Genomic DNA, 15,095 nt, shown 5'->3' on the forward strand with positions numbered 1-15,095 from the left:
TGATACACTTCCAGTATTATAAATAGGAGTTGTGTGTCCAACAACAAAATGAAGTCACATTCAGTGCACACAACATAGTGCTTACCTGTGGATACCTGAGAGAATAGATGAGGTCCCCCTCTGTCCCCAGGGCCTCTGACCTCAGCCTAACTAAACTCCATAATTATCCCTGGCCCATTATCCAAGCCTTGCTAGTTAGCCTAAGAAAGTTCTGAAAGGCAAACAGTTATTCCAGTTTAAGGGTCTTCCATTTTGTCAGTCAGGCTTAGAATTGGTCCAGTGGGAAAAGTTTTTTCTACGAACTAAAGGCTGAGTCTAGAGAATAAGTGCAGATTTGAAAAACTGTTTAAATTTTATCACCTCTTTAAAATTGCTACTGACTGCTCTCTTCTCTCCCCACACCCTGTTCTCTTGCCAACCTGAATTTTTGTCACAGCTCTTACCACCTAACTTATAATTCAGTTATTTTTATTATTCATTATTTGCCTGATTCTACTAAAATGTAAGCTACAGGAAGTTAAGGTCTTGTTTTCCTTGAGGTATCACAAAAGCCTAAAACACTACCTGGCACACAGTTGACTTGATAAATACTGATTGAACTGGGGACTTTGATGGTATCAAAAAGAAGCAGTTAAAAAAAAAAGAAAGAAAGAAAAAGGCAGCAGTTAGCCACAACAAGATTACTTTTAGATCGCTTCATTCCTGAAACCTTCAGAGACAATAATAAAGCAAGAGCGAAGCTAACCCACAAAACCGTGAGCCATCCCGTGGTATGTTAAATATTGAGTAAGGGGAAGACAGCCCAGGTTAATCTACGAAGTTGAGTCTGCGTGTTGGAAGATAAATGGTGTCACTGGTATGAGTACAGATGATTTTCACAGTTTTCATTGGTATTAGGTTGGCAGACCCTGTGACGGCTTCTTTATCTGGTAGTATATGGTCCCCAAATACTGCTCAGCTTCATTTTCTCAAACCTGCACGTGACTCAGCGCCACATAACTCTCTGGACAGTGCATTATTCAGAAGCATGTTACCAAGCTTTGTATTTTGTACATGACTGCCTTCTTTTTGCCTCTAGAATAATTCTGTATATATTATCTTTATTCTATCAATCACAGAGAGATTGGGGAAATGGGGATGGAATTGAGACTATATTCATTTTCCATGGTTCTCTTACTAAGTTTTGTGGGGAACTGGTCGAAACAGTTACCTGAAATTAGGTCAGTTGATGGTCCATGGAATTCGTGGCTGTCTTTATCATTAAAGATTGAGACCAGTTGCATTTTTTTTTATTCCTTTTGGAAATCAGATCTGTAGAATTGTGTTGTTTTATTTATATGTATGGACTCAGAACAGAAGTTACTTCTTTTGAAAGTGGCAGTTCTGCCGAAGAAAATATTCCCGGCACAGATGGGAGTACTGTTTTGTGGAGTGGGAAGTGGTTTCACAAATTGTGTGTTTCAGGAGGTCCTGTTTACAGTAGCTTGTAGGAGAGGTGACAGACATAGTGCTAAGCAGGTGCTTCCTTTCTTCTCTCTTGCGCTCTGTTGAACACACTCGAGAAAGAGATGCAGGGCAAATAAGCGTATTTCCAAATATGAACTAAAAGATTTCTACATTATGTGTACACAATTCTCTTGCTTCCTGTATTTTAAGTGACCTTCCAAAAATTTTATTAAGAAGCCATTTCGGTCATGTTGGTAAGTCCCTGTGGAATCTTTTTGATTGATACAGTTATATAGTTCATTTGTCTCAGCTTCTACTTAGTTTTATTTGTATAAGGATCTAATGAATTTCAAAATGATTAACAACGACGTTGATTTATTAAGAATATATGCCTCCTTTTGCTTACTTTCCATCAACAAGATGAAGTGCTTTGTTCTAACTTCCTTGAATGTCTTACAGCAGCTAGGAAAGGTGTTACTGGTCTCTATCAGTTCTTAGTCTGTTTTCTGTTATGCCCTTATTTTTATTCATGTGTTGGTATGAACTTCTGTGTGATAAAATGACAAAAGTCTTGGTTGAGAAAGGAAAATGGTTCTGAGTTTGACCTTTCTTTTTTAGTGATTAGTTTCCCATTATTTTCATGGGGGAAAAAAAGGCGTTTATATTTATGAACATAACCCTTCTGTTGTGCTGAAGAGTGAAAGGAAGAATAGTTTTTTTTAAGATGGTTTCTTTGAGAACTTTTGCCTCAAGATTCATATCACAACTCAATGAGAAGTGGAATGACTTTAATAATGTATTAAATGATTAATACATGATGTTTTTAGTGGATATTTTGGCAGCTACATGGCATGAATGCTGTTAATCTTGTTTGTACAAATAAAACATGAGATCAATAAAGACATAAATGTGCATGTTATAAAAATGCCATTGAATATATTTTATGAGCTTCAAGAACTTAGGAAACTTCAGGATGCAAGTTTTGATTGAAAAAAAACTATAGCAAAAATACTCAGTAATATTTATATTTTATGTGCACACCCAGTGAAAATGTTAGGTTACAGTATTTTAAGATCAGTAGCCTTTTATATGAACATTAAAAAGCCCACTTGAAAAATATTTGTTTCTCTTTTTTCTAGGAGTTATAGATGCGTAATACAGTATCAGTCTTTCTACCCATTCCCAGTGTGCTGCATTAAATTAGCACATACCTTTAGTGGAAAAGTCCTTTTTTTCCTTGCCAAGTTAGTAGTAAGATAGTCATCAGCAAGTTATATTTTCCATACTTCGTAATAAGATATACATTTTCTATAATGAATATTCTTTTATAAATATTAATAGTCCTCTAAAATAAGTGAATATAGAAAGACCTGATGATGTCACATACTGATAACCACAAATTGGGATGGTGATGATGTGCACCACTCATAAATAGTATTTCACTTTATGTGGAACTCACCCTGTACTTGCTTTTAGCACACTCACTGAATTTTCATGGGTAATTCCACTTTACCTCATGCAGACTTGCCATCATGTTTTAAGGATCTGAGTTTATACCTCACTTAACTCAGTCAGGCTTATATTTAGAGATCTTAACCTTACTTTAATAAGCTGCAGGAGATATTTCTTCAATACTAGACTTCCTTAGAATGTTACTTACTATACCTTCCATGAATACAGGTGGATTCTAAGGAAGATAAAATACCATTGGTGTTACCAGATAATTTTATCAGTTGGTCATTCTACTTGTAATCAATGCTGCTATCTCTGTGTCTTGTTAAAGGCTACCAACTTGATGTATCATTTAAAAATTTTTTTTTATCTTTAGATTGTCATAATGGAAGTGCAAGGTTTGAAGTCCGTTGCTCCCAATCGAATTGTTTACTGTACAATGGAAGTGGAAGGAGGAGAAAAACTTCAGACAGACCAGGCTGAAGCCTCAAGGCCACAGTAAGCCAGCTGAAAAAAAAAAATTTCCCCTTCCAAAGAAACATGGTTTATTTATTTGCAGCATTGTGTGGTTTTATACTCCAAAAGGTTCTTGGTTAGCTTTGTTTCAACTGTTGAGAATCATTGTGTGCCTTTCTAGATAAGGATGCTATAATTAGAACTGTAGCAGAATCCCTGTGTAGTACAAACAGAAAATCTAACCTGCAAAGGAGAAGCTAGTTATTTGGCCAGTCAGTGTTTATAAGCCATTTAAAAGGAAAGCATGTGTAATCATATATTATTTAAAAGGTGGTGCTAGATCCTATTTCAGTTTCTAGACAAAAAAAACTATAACCTAATAGCTTTCCATTTCCGCGTATTACTAATGACTATGTAACACTGATGATGTTGAGGTGGATACAGTTTTGCACAGTGTCTTAGAATACTTAGGGAATAGACTTGAGTTAGAGAACCAATTAATGACAACCGCACAGTAATCAGGAGCTAAAACTGTTCTTTGCTGGCAGTTTTCGGTTTCAAAGTCTGGGAATGAGTTTAATTAAGTTTGGAAGATGTTCTTTTTAACTGATTGAAACTTGGGAAACATCACAGTCTCTGGTAGAAATAACTAGGCTAGGCTGAGGAATTTGAGTGAAAATTTCCTGGCTTTCATTTGTATACTGCCCTTAGAAAAGATGTTTTTTCCTTCCTCAGGACTTAGGATTTTTGTCTTATCACAGCATGATGATGTGACCTGTTCATTCAGGAAATGTCTGATCAGATCCTGGTTGGCAGTTGTTAGAGGTGAACAAAAACTTTCATTTTCCTTAGGGCAGGCACAAGTGTAAGGTGGGGACACAGATACAAGTGTAATAGGACAGATGTGCACAGAGTATAATGAGATGGAGAAGAAGCAAGTTGCAACTTCTCACCCTGCCTTATAAAAAGTCTTAAAGGTCTACCGCTAACCAGCCTCTCATTACCTCTGGGACCTCACCTAGCCTCTGGTCAGTTACTGGACCTCAAACGTATCATTACACTTGCTTTTCCCTCTGCCTGCCTTATCGTTTATCTTTATATGTCTGGATCCTTGGTATTAGACATTTCTCCAAAAAAGACCTACAAATGACTAAGATACACATGAAAAAATGCTCATCACTCATCATCAGGGAAATACAAATCAAAACCACAATGAGATACCACCCCACACTGGTCAGAATGCTAAAATTAGTTCAGGAAACAATAGATGTTGGTGAGGATGCATAAAAAGGGGAACCCTCTAACACTGCTTGTGGGAATGCAAGCTGGTGCAGCCACTCTGAAAACAGTATGGAGGTTCTTCAAAAAGTTAAAAATAGAGCTCTCCTATGACCCAGCAATTGCACCACTAGGTATTTATCCAAAGAATACAAACATAGTGATTTGAAGGGGGACATGCACCCCGATGTTTATAGCAGCAATGTTCACAACTGCCAAAATATGGAAAGAGCCCAGATTTCCATTGGCAGATGAATGGATAAAGATGTGTGTATATATACAATTGAATACTACTCAGCCATCAAAAGAATGAAATCTTGCCATTTACAATGACGTGGCTGGGACTAGAGTGTATTATACTAAGTGAAATCAGAGAAGGACAAATAGCATATGATTTCACTCATGTGGAATTTAAGAAACAAAACAGATGAACATAGGGGAAAGGAAGGAAAAATAAAAATAAGAACAGAGGCAAACCATAAGAGACTCTTAACTATAGGGAACAAACTGAGGGTTGCTGGAGGGGACATGGGTGGGTGGGACGGGGTAATTGGGTGATGGGTATTAAGGAGGGCACTTGATGTAATGAGCACTGGTTGTTATATGCAACTGATGAATCACTAAACTCTACCTTGAAATAAATAATAACTATGATTTCAGCACAGGTCTTGATCTCGGGGTTGTGAGGTTCAAACTCCTGCATTGGGCTCCATGCTGGGCATGGAGCCTACTTTAAAAAAATCTTAAACCTCACTTGCTGAGAACACCTCTTTTAGATAACCCAATATGAAGCCGATATTCTCTGGCTCATTTTAATCTTTAGACTAATGTGCTTCTTCTCTGTTCACCTTGTATTTCCGCCTTGAGAAAAGGGTAGATATCTTGTCCTGTTTGATCTTCTAGTACCCAGTAGGCTGTCAGAATTTATTCAGTTGCTTGCACTTATTTTTATGACTTAGTCACAGTAAATATTGAAGGGTGTAGTATTTACTCCTGCAGGCAAATAGAGCTGAGTTACAGTGTGACAAGAAAGTGACAATAATGAGAATAAACAACTCTTTTTTTTTTTTTTTAAAGATTTTATTTATTTATTTGACAGAGAGAGACACAGCGAGAGAGGAACACAAGCAGGGGGAGTGGGAGAGGGAGAAGCAGGCTTCCCGAGGAGCAGGGAGCCCAATGCAGGGCTCAATCCCGGGACCCTGGGATCATGACCTGAGCTGAAGGCAGACGCTTAACGACTGAGCCACCCAGGTGCCCCAAACAACTCTTTTAAAAGATTCTTTAGATCTAGGAGGAGGCTGTGAGATAGAAGGAAATTGACTGGGGCTATTTTTGGCAGGGCATATGGATTCAAGGGAGAGGTTTGGTTTTTGTTTTAAAGGTCAGTTATATTAGTCTGTATTAGTATATTCACAGAGTTGTGCAACCATCAGCAATTCTAGAACATATTCATCACCTCAAAAGAAACACTGTCCCCTGTGTAAGGAGACCCTGTGCATCAACCTCAGATTACCCCCATCCTGACCGACTACTAAGTGACTTTCTGTCTCTATGGATTTGCCTATTCTGGGCATTTCAAATAAATAGAATCATCTAGTATGTGCTCTTTTGTGACTGGTTTCTTTCCCTTAATATAATGTTTTCTGCTTCCTCCATCTTCTGGCATGTATCAGAATTTCATTTCTTTTTATGACCAGATCATAGTCTAGTGCATGTAGATACCACATTTTGTTTATCCATTCATTTAGATTGAGGACACTTGGGTTGTTTCCACCTTGTGGCTACTGTGAATGCTGTAACTAAAGTTGTACTAATATCTGTGTGAGTCCCTGTTTTCAGTTGTTTTAGGTATATACATATGAGTGGAATCGCTGGACCATATAATAATTGCATGTTTAGATTTTTGAGGATCTACTGACCTGCTTCCCACAGTGATAGCACCATTTTATTTTCCCACTGACAATGCATGAGAGTTTCAGTTTCTTCACATTGCACCAATACTTATTATTTGCCCTATGCACAGTCATTCTGGCAGGGGTGACGTGATATCTCATTGTGATTTGATTTGCACTTCACTCGTGACTAATCATGTTGAGCATATTTTCATATGTTGTATTAGCTATTTGTATATCTCTTTAGAGGAATGTCTATTTAAGTCTTTTGCTCCTTTTTAATTGAGTTGTCTTTTAAGTTGTAAGAGCTATTTGTATATTCTAGATGTTAGATTCTTATATATGATTTGCAAATGTTTTCTCCCATTGTGTAGATTATCTTTTTATTTTCTTGATATTGTCTTCTGATATTCAATTTATCTATTTTGTTGTTGTTGCTTATGCTTTTGGAGCTGTGTCTAAGAATCTAGTGCTCAATCCAGGGTCACAAAAATTTAGCCCCATGTTTTCTCCTAAGACTTTCATGTTTTACCTCTTACATTTAGATCATTAATCCATTTTAAAGATTTATTTATTTTGAGAAAGAGTGTGCATGTGCATGTGCACAAGCAGGGAGAGGGGCAGAGAAAGAGGGAGAGGGAGAATCTCAAGCAGACTCCACACTGAGTGTGGAACCCCATGAGATCATGACCTGAGCAGAAACTAAGAGTCGGCTGCATAACCTGCTAAGCCACCCAGGTGCACTCATTAATCCACTTTTAAGTTGATTTTTATTTGTGGTAGGATGTAAGGGTTTGACTTCCTTTATTTGCATGTAACAACTCAGTTGTCCAGTTCTTAAGTTGAAGAAGCTATTCCTTTCACATTAAATATTCTTGGTACTCTTTTGAAAATCAATTTACCATAGATATATGGGTTTGTTTCTGGACTCTTGAGTTGTATTACATTGATGCCCTTAGCTAGTACCACATTATTTAGCTTACCATTGCCTTGTATGAAGTGGGTTTTATTTTTAATTTTTTTGGCCTTGTGTGACGTTTTAAAATCACGAGTATGTGTCTTCCAGCTATGTTCTTTTTCAATATTATTTTGACTATTCTGAATGTCTGTATGACCTTTAGGATAAATTTGCCAGTTTCTACAAAGGTTTTGCAAATATCTCTAGCTGGGATTCTCATAGCAATTGTACTGAATCTGATTAATTTGGAGAGTACTGCCATCTTAATTAACAATGTTTTCTTCCTATTCATGAACGTAGAGTGTCTTTTTAGTTATTTAGACCTTTGTTTCTTTTAATAATAGTTTGTAGTTTTCAAAGTGTAAGTTTTGCACTTTGGTTAAATTTATTCCCAGTATTTTATTGTTTTCTTAAGTTATTTTGGATTATTTATTGTAAGTATATAAAAATAATTTTTAAAATATTGATCTTGCATGCTGCACCCTTGCTGAACTTGTTAATTCTAATGGTTGTTTTTTTATTAGATTTCTTAGATTTCTTTTTATATAAGATCATGTCATCTGCAAGTAGTCATGATTGTATTTCTTTCTGCCTGATCTGGATGCCATTGATTGATTGATTGATTGATTGCCTAATTGCCCTGACCAGTTCCTCCACTGCAGTGTTGGGTAGAAGTGTCAGGAGTAGACATCCTTGCATTCTTCTTGATTTTAGTAGGAAAGCATGTATTTTTCATGATTGAGTATAATGCTAGCTCTGGATTTTTTATAGATGCCTGTTACCAATTTGAGGAAGTTCCTTTTCATAGCTTTGTTAGTGTTTTCATCATGAAAAGGTGTTGGATTTTGTCAAATGCTTTCTCTACCTCTGTTGAGATGATCAAATGGGTTTTGCTTTTATCCTATTGAAGGTGCATTACATTATTTAATTTTTAGGTGTCAAGCCAACCTTGTATTCCTGGCATAATTTGCACCTAGTCCTGATGTATAATTCTTTTTGTTACAGCATTCAGTTCTCCAGTATTTTGTTAAGGACTTTTGCATCTCTTTAAGAAACAGTGGTCTAGGGGCGCCTGGGTGGCTCAGTCATTAAGTGTCTGCCTTCGGCTCAGGTCATGATCCCAGGGTCCTGGGATCGAGCCCCGCATCAGGCTCCCTGCTCAGCAGGAAGCCTGCTTCTCCCTCTCCCACTCCCCCTGCTTGTGTTCCCTCTCTCACTGTCTCTCTCTCTCTCTATGTCAAATAAATAAAATCTTTAAAAAAAAAAATAGTGGTCTATAATATCTTTTTTTTTTTGAGACCTATCTGATTTTATATTGGCCTCATAGAATGAGTTTGGAAGTGGTTTCCCTTTTTTTGAAAAGTGTGAACAATTGGTATTAATTCCTTAAATGTTTGGTAGAATTTACCAGTGAAGCCATCTGGGGCTGGACTTTTCTTTGTAGGTAGTTCTCCATTACTAATTTAATCTCTTTGTTGTAGATCTATCTAGAGTGTCTGTTTCTTCTTGTCAGTTTTGGTATTTGGTGTATTTAGAGTAATTTGTCCATTTCATTCAAGCTACCTAATTTATTGGCATACATTTGTTTATAGTATTCATTTATAATATGTTTTATTTCCATAAAATATTCCCTCTTTCATTTCTAAAATGAATTCAATAAATTCTAGTATTTGAATCTCCTTTTTCTTAGTCCATCAGGCTAAAAAAATTTTTATTTTTATTTATTTATTTATTTATTTTAAGATTTTATTTATTTGACAGAGAGAGCACAAGCAGAGGGAGAGAGAGGGAGAAGCAGGCTCCCTGCTGAGCAAGGAGCCCGCTGCGGGACTCGATCCCAGGACCCTGGGATCATGACCTGGGCCGAAGGCAGCCGCTTAACCGACTGAGCCACCCAGGCGTCCCCCAAAATTTTATTTTTAAAAAAACCCAACTTTTGGGGTGCCTTGGTGGCTCGGTCGTTAAGTGTCTGCCTTCGGCTCAGGTCATGATCCCAGAGTCCTGGGATCGAGCCCCGCATTGGGCTCCCTGCTCAGTGGGAAGCCTGCTTCTCCCTCTCCCACTCCCCTGCTTGTGTTCCGTCTCTTGCCGCGTCTGTCAAATAAATGAATAAAATCTTAAAAACAAAACAAAAAAACCAACTTTTGTTTCATTGATTTCCACCCTAATCATCTTTATTTCCTTCCCTTTTTTCCTTTAGGTTTAGTTTGCTCTTCTTTTTATAATGTCTTAAGGTGGAAAGTTATGTTTTTGAGTTGAGCTTTTCTTAATACAGGCATTTACAGCTATAAATTTCCTTCTAAGCACTGCTTGAGCAGCATCCCATAAATATCAATATGTTTTCTACATTTTCACTTCAGCAAGGAGACTTGGATCGGGAAAATGTGTTATTTGTATAGTAAGTAGTCAGTGGAAGAAGTTTCTTAGTAGCAAGAGAATAAAAGACTCAGATCCTATCATGCCACCCCAGTGACTGAGATATTAGAAGTCACTCCTGAAACCCATTGGGAACACAACAGTATGTCACCACTCACTGGTTGGGAAGCCCTTTTATGGCAATTATATTATTTTTTTTTTATGTTTCTTACTTAGTTCAGGCTGCTGTAACAGAAACACAGTTTTAATACTGGGTGGCTTAAACAACAAACATTATTTCTCACAGTTGTGGATGCTGTAAGTGTGAGATCAAGGTGCCAGCACGGTCAGTCAGGTTTTTAGGGAGGGCCCTCTTTCTGGGGCCACCTCCTTGCCAGGTCCTCAGATGGTGGAGAGAGAGCTCCTGCATCTCTTCATCTTCTTGTAGGGGTACCAGTTCCATCATGGGGCCTCCATCCCCATGACCTCATCCACATCCACATCCACCTCTCAGAGCCCCACGTCAAGACATTATCACATTAGGGATTACAGCTTCAACATCTGAACTTTTGGGGGTGCACATTCAGGCCTCTCAAAATTCATGTCTTCACCTGCAAAATAGGTTAATTCTATCCCAACAGCCCCAGTATTTACCTCATTCTAACATCAGTTCTGGAGTCTAAAATCCAAAGTCGCATCTAAATATTATCTACATCAGATATGGGTAAAATGAATTATGATTCATTTTGAGGCAAAGTTCCTCTCCAGCTTTGAACCTGTGAAACCAGGTAAGTTACATGCTTCATGACAACAATGGTGGGAGAGGCACAGAATAGATATTCCAGTTCAGAAACAGAGAAATGAGGAATAGAGTGGGTGACAAGTCCCAAGTAAATCTAAAACCTAGCAAGATAAACTCCTTTAGACATTAAGGCTCAAGAGTACTCTTCTTTGGTTCCATGCTTTGCCTTCTGGACCCACTAAGGCAGTGATGACACCCATATGACTCTGCTGGATGGATGTTTTCCCCCCTGCAGCCTCTGATGGCTGCCATCTGTCATGTTGAAACCAAGGCAGTGGCCCCATCCACAAGGCCCTGCTAGGCAGAGGTCTGAGCTTTTGAAACTGAGGTGGAGATAGTCCTATCCATGCACTGCCAACTCCTTCCAACCCTTGCAGGCTTGTTGCACTAACGGCCTGTGCTGGGATTGGCAGTCCTAATGATCTCTGAATCACCTTTGGAGTCATTCCTCCCTTGTCTTGAAGACTAGAATGTGTTCATAGCTGAATCTCTGGTCCAGTTTTGTAGGGTCTAAGGAGTTTGTCTTCCTTCATTTCTTTCCATCCCCTTCAGTTTTAACCAACAGTGTTCCTGCTGAGATGGTTGATTAGGTTTGTGGTTCATACCTACACTTACCTCCTTATCAAATGGCTGGTCTGCCACACCTTTAGTGTTCTCTTCTGAACATGCTTTCTCATTATGGACAGACTGAGAATCTTTAAAATCTTTATGGTCTGGTAACTTTTTACATAACCGTTGTCTTTAATTCATTTTCTCTTATTGCATTTTACTGTAAGCAGTCAGGAGCAACCAAGCTGCTCCTTCAACACTTTACTTAGAAATTTCCTCAGGTCATTCTCCAGTTTCATTGCATGGAGGTTCTACATTTCACAAAACACTAGAACATGAACACAATTCAGCCAGGTTCTTTGCCACTGATCACAAAGATAATCTTTTTTGCAGTTTGCAGTAACATGTTCCTCCTTTCCACTGAGACCTCATCAAAATAGCCTTTATCATCCATATTTTTACCAACACTGTGTTCGTAAATATTATGTATTCTCTGAAAAGATGGAAGGTTCCTCTCTAGCTCTCTTTTCTTACTGAACCTTTGCCAGAATTTCGTTTAGAGTCCCTTCATTGTAATACTGGCTCTTCCTAGCATCTCAAAATTCTTCCAGCCTCTAGCCATTATTACCCAGTTCCAAAGCTGCTTCCACATTTTTAGGTATTTGTTACAGCAGCACCACACTTTTCAGTTTGGGCTACTACAATAAAAACACCATAGATTGGGTGGTTTAAACAGCAGACATTTATTTTGTACAATTTTGGAGATAGAAGTTCGAGATCAGGGCACCAGCAGAGTCGGGTTCTTGGTGAGGGACCTCTTCCTGCTTTACACGGGGCTAAGTTCTCCCTGTGCCCTCACAGAGTGGAGAGACAGACCACCACCTCCATGACCTCACTCGAACTTGATTGCCTCCCAAAGGCCCTAACTCCCAATACCATCACACTGAGGATTTGTGCCTCAACATGTGAATTTGGAAGTGGGGGGCATAAACACTAGGACAGTGGTAGTCCATGAAATCTTGAGGGGGTGCAAATGCCCTAAGAATGAGAATACCATGTTATTTTTTACAGAATCTTTTTAAAAAGCTTTATTGAGGTATAATTTATACAGCATAAAATTCTTCCATTGTCAAGTAGATGATTTTCAGTAAATTTATGCACTTGTACCTGCCATCAGCTTGTGCTGCTATCAATTCAGTTTTAAAACACATCTCTTGAGAAAGTCTCTCGTGTCCGTTTGCAGTCTTGCAGCTGCCAGTTCCAGGAAGCCGCTCATCTACTGGCTAGTGCTAGAGTTTTATTTTTTCTGGACATTTCATATAAATGAAATCATGCACTCTGTAGTCTTTAGTATCTGGCTTTTTTCTTTTTTTTAAGATTTTATTTATTTATTTGAGAGAGAGAGAATGAGAGAGAACACATGAGAGGGGGGAGGGTCAGAGGGAGAAGCAGGCTCCCTGCCGAGCAGGGAGCCCAATGCGGGACTCGATTCCGGGACTCCAGGATCATGACCTGAGCCGAAGGCAGTCGCTCAACCAACTGAGCCACCCAGGCGCCCCCTGGCTTTTTTCATTTAGCATAATTTCTGCAAAATTTATTGATACTTAAATATTTGGTCAATCAAATGAATTAACTTTTGTATCAGTTGTTTTAACAATAACTTTTTTCACAAGTAGATTTTCATAACGTGTCTCATTTAATTTATGATATATTCATAAAGCGATTCTGATAATAGGGAACATCTGACTGGATAATTTAAATGAATTAACATGCTTACAAGTTAGAAAATATTACCATAATCCTCCAGTACTTTTTTTATTCTTACCACAAGGAAATTTGGCTAAAATAGCTTTTCTCTTTCCTCATGAACACTGAGTTAACTGTAAAATGAATTAAATGATTTATATTTACCATTGTATCCCAGGGGCAGTTTACCTTAGAAATGTCTTCTGAATGCTAACCACCTATAACTTTTCAGCAGTGTGGTCACTTTTATCTTGAACTCATCTTGTACAACAGGAAAGAGATTCATCTCCTCCATCATTATAGTGAATCATGCCTCAGACACGTTTTCTAAATTTTATAGCTTCAACAGTTTGTGTGGTATTGGAGATCAATTCATCCTTCTTGTCTGATACTAATTAAAGCGCCTTATTTAGTCCATATTTCCAATAAATTTAATCAAGATTTCTAGCCACTGCCTCTTTCATTCCTGTAGTTCATATTTCCTGCCAGCAATTACGTGGAAACAGCATGTGAGGTTGGTACATAACTTAGAATATAGAATCTGAGATCTAATAAAAGTGTGTTTATAGACAAGTTTGATTTATAAGGAGGAGTAATGAGTTAATCTATTAAAGTTTTTATTTTTTAACAGAGGGAAGGGAATGTAGGTAAACTGTATTTCCGTTAGGGAGGAAACTATCCATGGATTTTTAAGTCATTGTTTCATAGTCTCTCGGTGAGCCAGGAAAGGTTTTGTTCTCTGTAAATAGAGGTACAGAAACACTGTTGCTACACGTATATAGCTTTTTACCACTTCCAGACATTTTGTTACTTGATTTTTAGCCCATATCCTTAATGATACCACCTGAAAGGGAAGGGAGCATAAGAAGAATGACAGACTGATGTGGAAAGGCTCATGTAGTCATCACAAATCTCTTGATAACATCGTGCCTACAAATAATGACCATCCTTTGAGTGCCTTAAAACACAAGAGCTAATAATATCCTATGCAGGGCGAAGATAGATCTTGGTACCAGGGAGATAAAAGCAAAGAAATTATTGGTAAAAACAAACCAGGAACTGGGAGGAAGGGGAAATGGGGAGTTGCTCTTCAAGGCATATGAAGTTTCTGTTATGCAAGATGAATAATTCTAGAGACTTGCTGTGCAATATTAGGCTTGCAGTGAACAGTACTGTACTGTACACTTAAACATTTAAGAGGCCAGGTCTCATATGTTCTTACCAAAGTAAAAAAAAAAAAAAAAAAATAAAGGGAAGCAGCACTGTTTTGGGGAGGGTTTGTTTTGTTGTTACCATACTGTATCTCTTTGATGCCATAGAGCTATTTTATTAAAGATATTTGAAGGTTAATTGGTCTCTGTTCCCCACCCTCTGAAAGTAATAAAATAGAAAAGTAAGGAGCAATAAAAAAAACTGATGAGTTGTATCACTAGAGAGATATATTTACAGATACGAGGACAGAACATTCTTCAACTTCATGAAAATGATGGGAAATACAGGCTCCAGTACCCGTTTCTGGAAACTCTAAATTCTGAATCAGAATTGTAATAATCTATCAAACTATGGAGAGAATAGTGCAGCTACAAATGGAAAGTTTATCACAGTGACAAGGTGCTGAGACAGGTGTTTGAGAGATTAAATACAGGCTGCATATAAACTAAAAGAAGCTAGCCATGCTTTTTATAAAAGCATATTAGCTTTCATTTTAGTAATTTCTGAGTTAGTTTTCATTAGCCTGCTACTCTTGCAGACCAGAGATCAAATATACTACATTTTTAAATCTATCAAAAAGCGTGCCTGTTTTTAATGAACCTAAAGGTAAGCAGTTGAACGGTGTAAGTTTCATCTTTTCTCATTTCCATCTTTAAAAACATGAGATTGCTTCGTCTTATATAAATGAATTCACCAGAAGTAACATTTCTCTAAGCTGATGCTACTGGTACAGAACAAAAATGTAGCCTAAAGAGACAAACATTGGCCAAATACAGAAATTACATTCATTGAGAATTTATTTGGAAGTAAAGGAAGCTAATTTGGGCATCCTTGTAATTAGTGACATCTGAATTAAAGGGAAAATATGATAGATTAAGGTTCCAGATGCTGGCTGAAGAGCCCTAGTGAGCTAAAATGGAAAATGAACAGTGAAAGGGCTTGGGAG

General features: G+C 37.8%; 1 protein-coding gene across 9 annotated transcripts in view; it reads left to right on the forward strand.

Moving 5' to 3' along the window:
- CADPS2 (calcium dependent secretion activator 2) overlaps positions 1–15,095 on the forward strand; it is a 495,106-nt gene that overhangs the window by 197,932 nt on the left and 282,079 nt on the right. For all 9 annotated transcript variants that reach the window (XM_081800170.1, XM_081800179.1, XM_081800171.1 and 6 more), the window contains exon 6: positions 3,275–3,396. In XM_081800170.1, the coding sequence (XP_081656296.1) occupies positions 3,275–3,396 (122 nt within the window). The remainder of the gene's footprint in view (positions 1–3,274; positions 3,397–15,095) is intronic.

This window comes from Leptonychotes weddellii, chromosome 12 (genome assembly GCF_054177405.1).
Source record: "Leptonychotes weddellii isolate Sample4059 chromosome 12, ASM5417740v2, whole genome shotgun sequence".
In the NCBI taxonomy this organism is placed as follows: domain Eukaryota; kingdom Metazoa; phylum Chordata; class Mammalia; order Carnivora; family Phocidae; genus Leptonychotes; species Leptonychotes weddellii.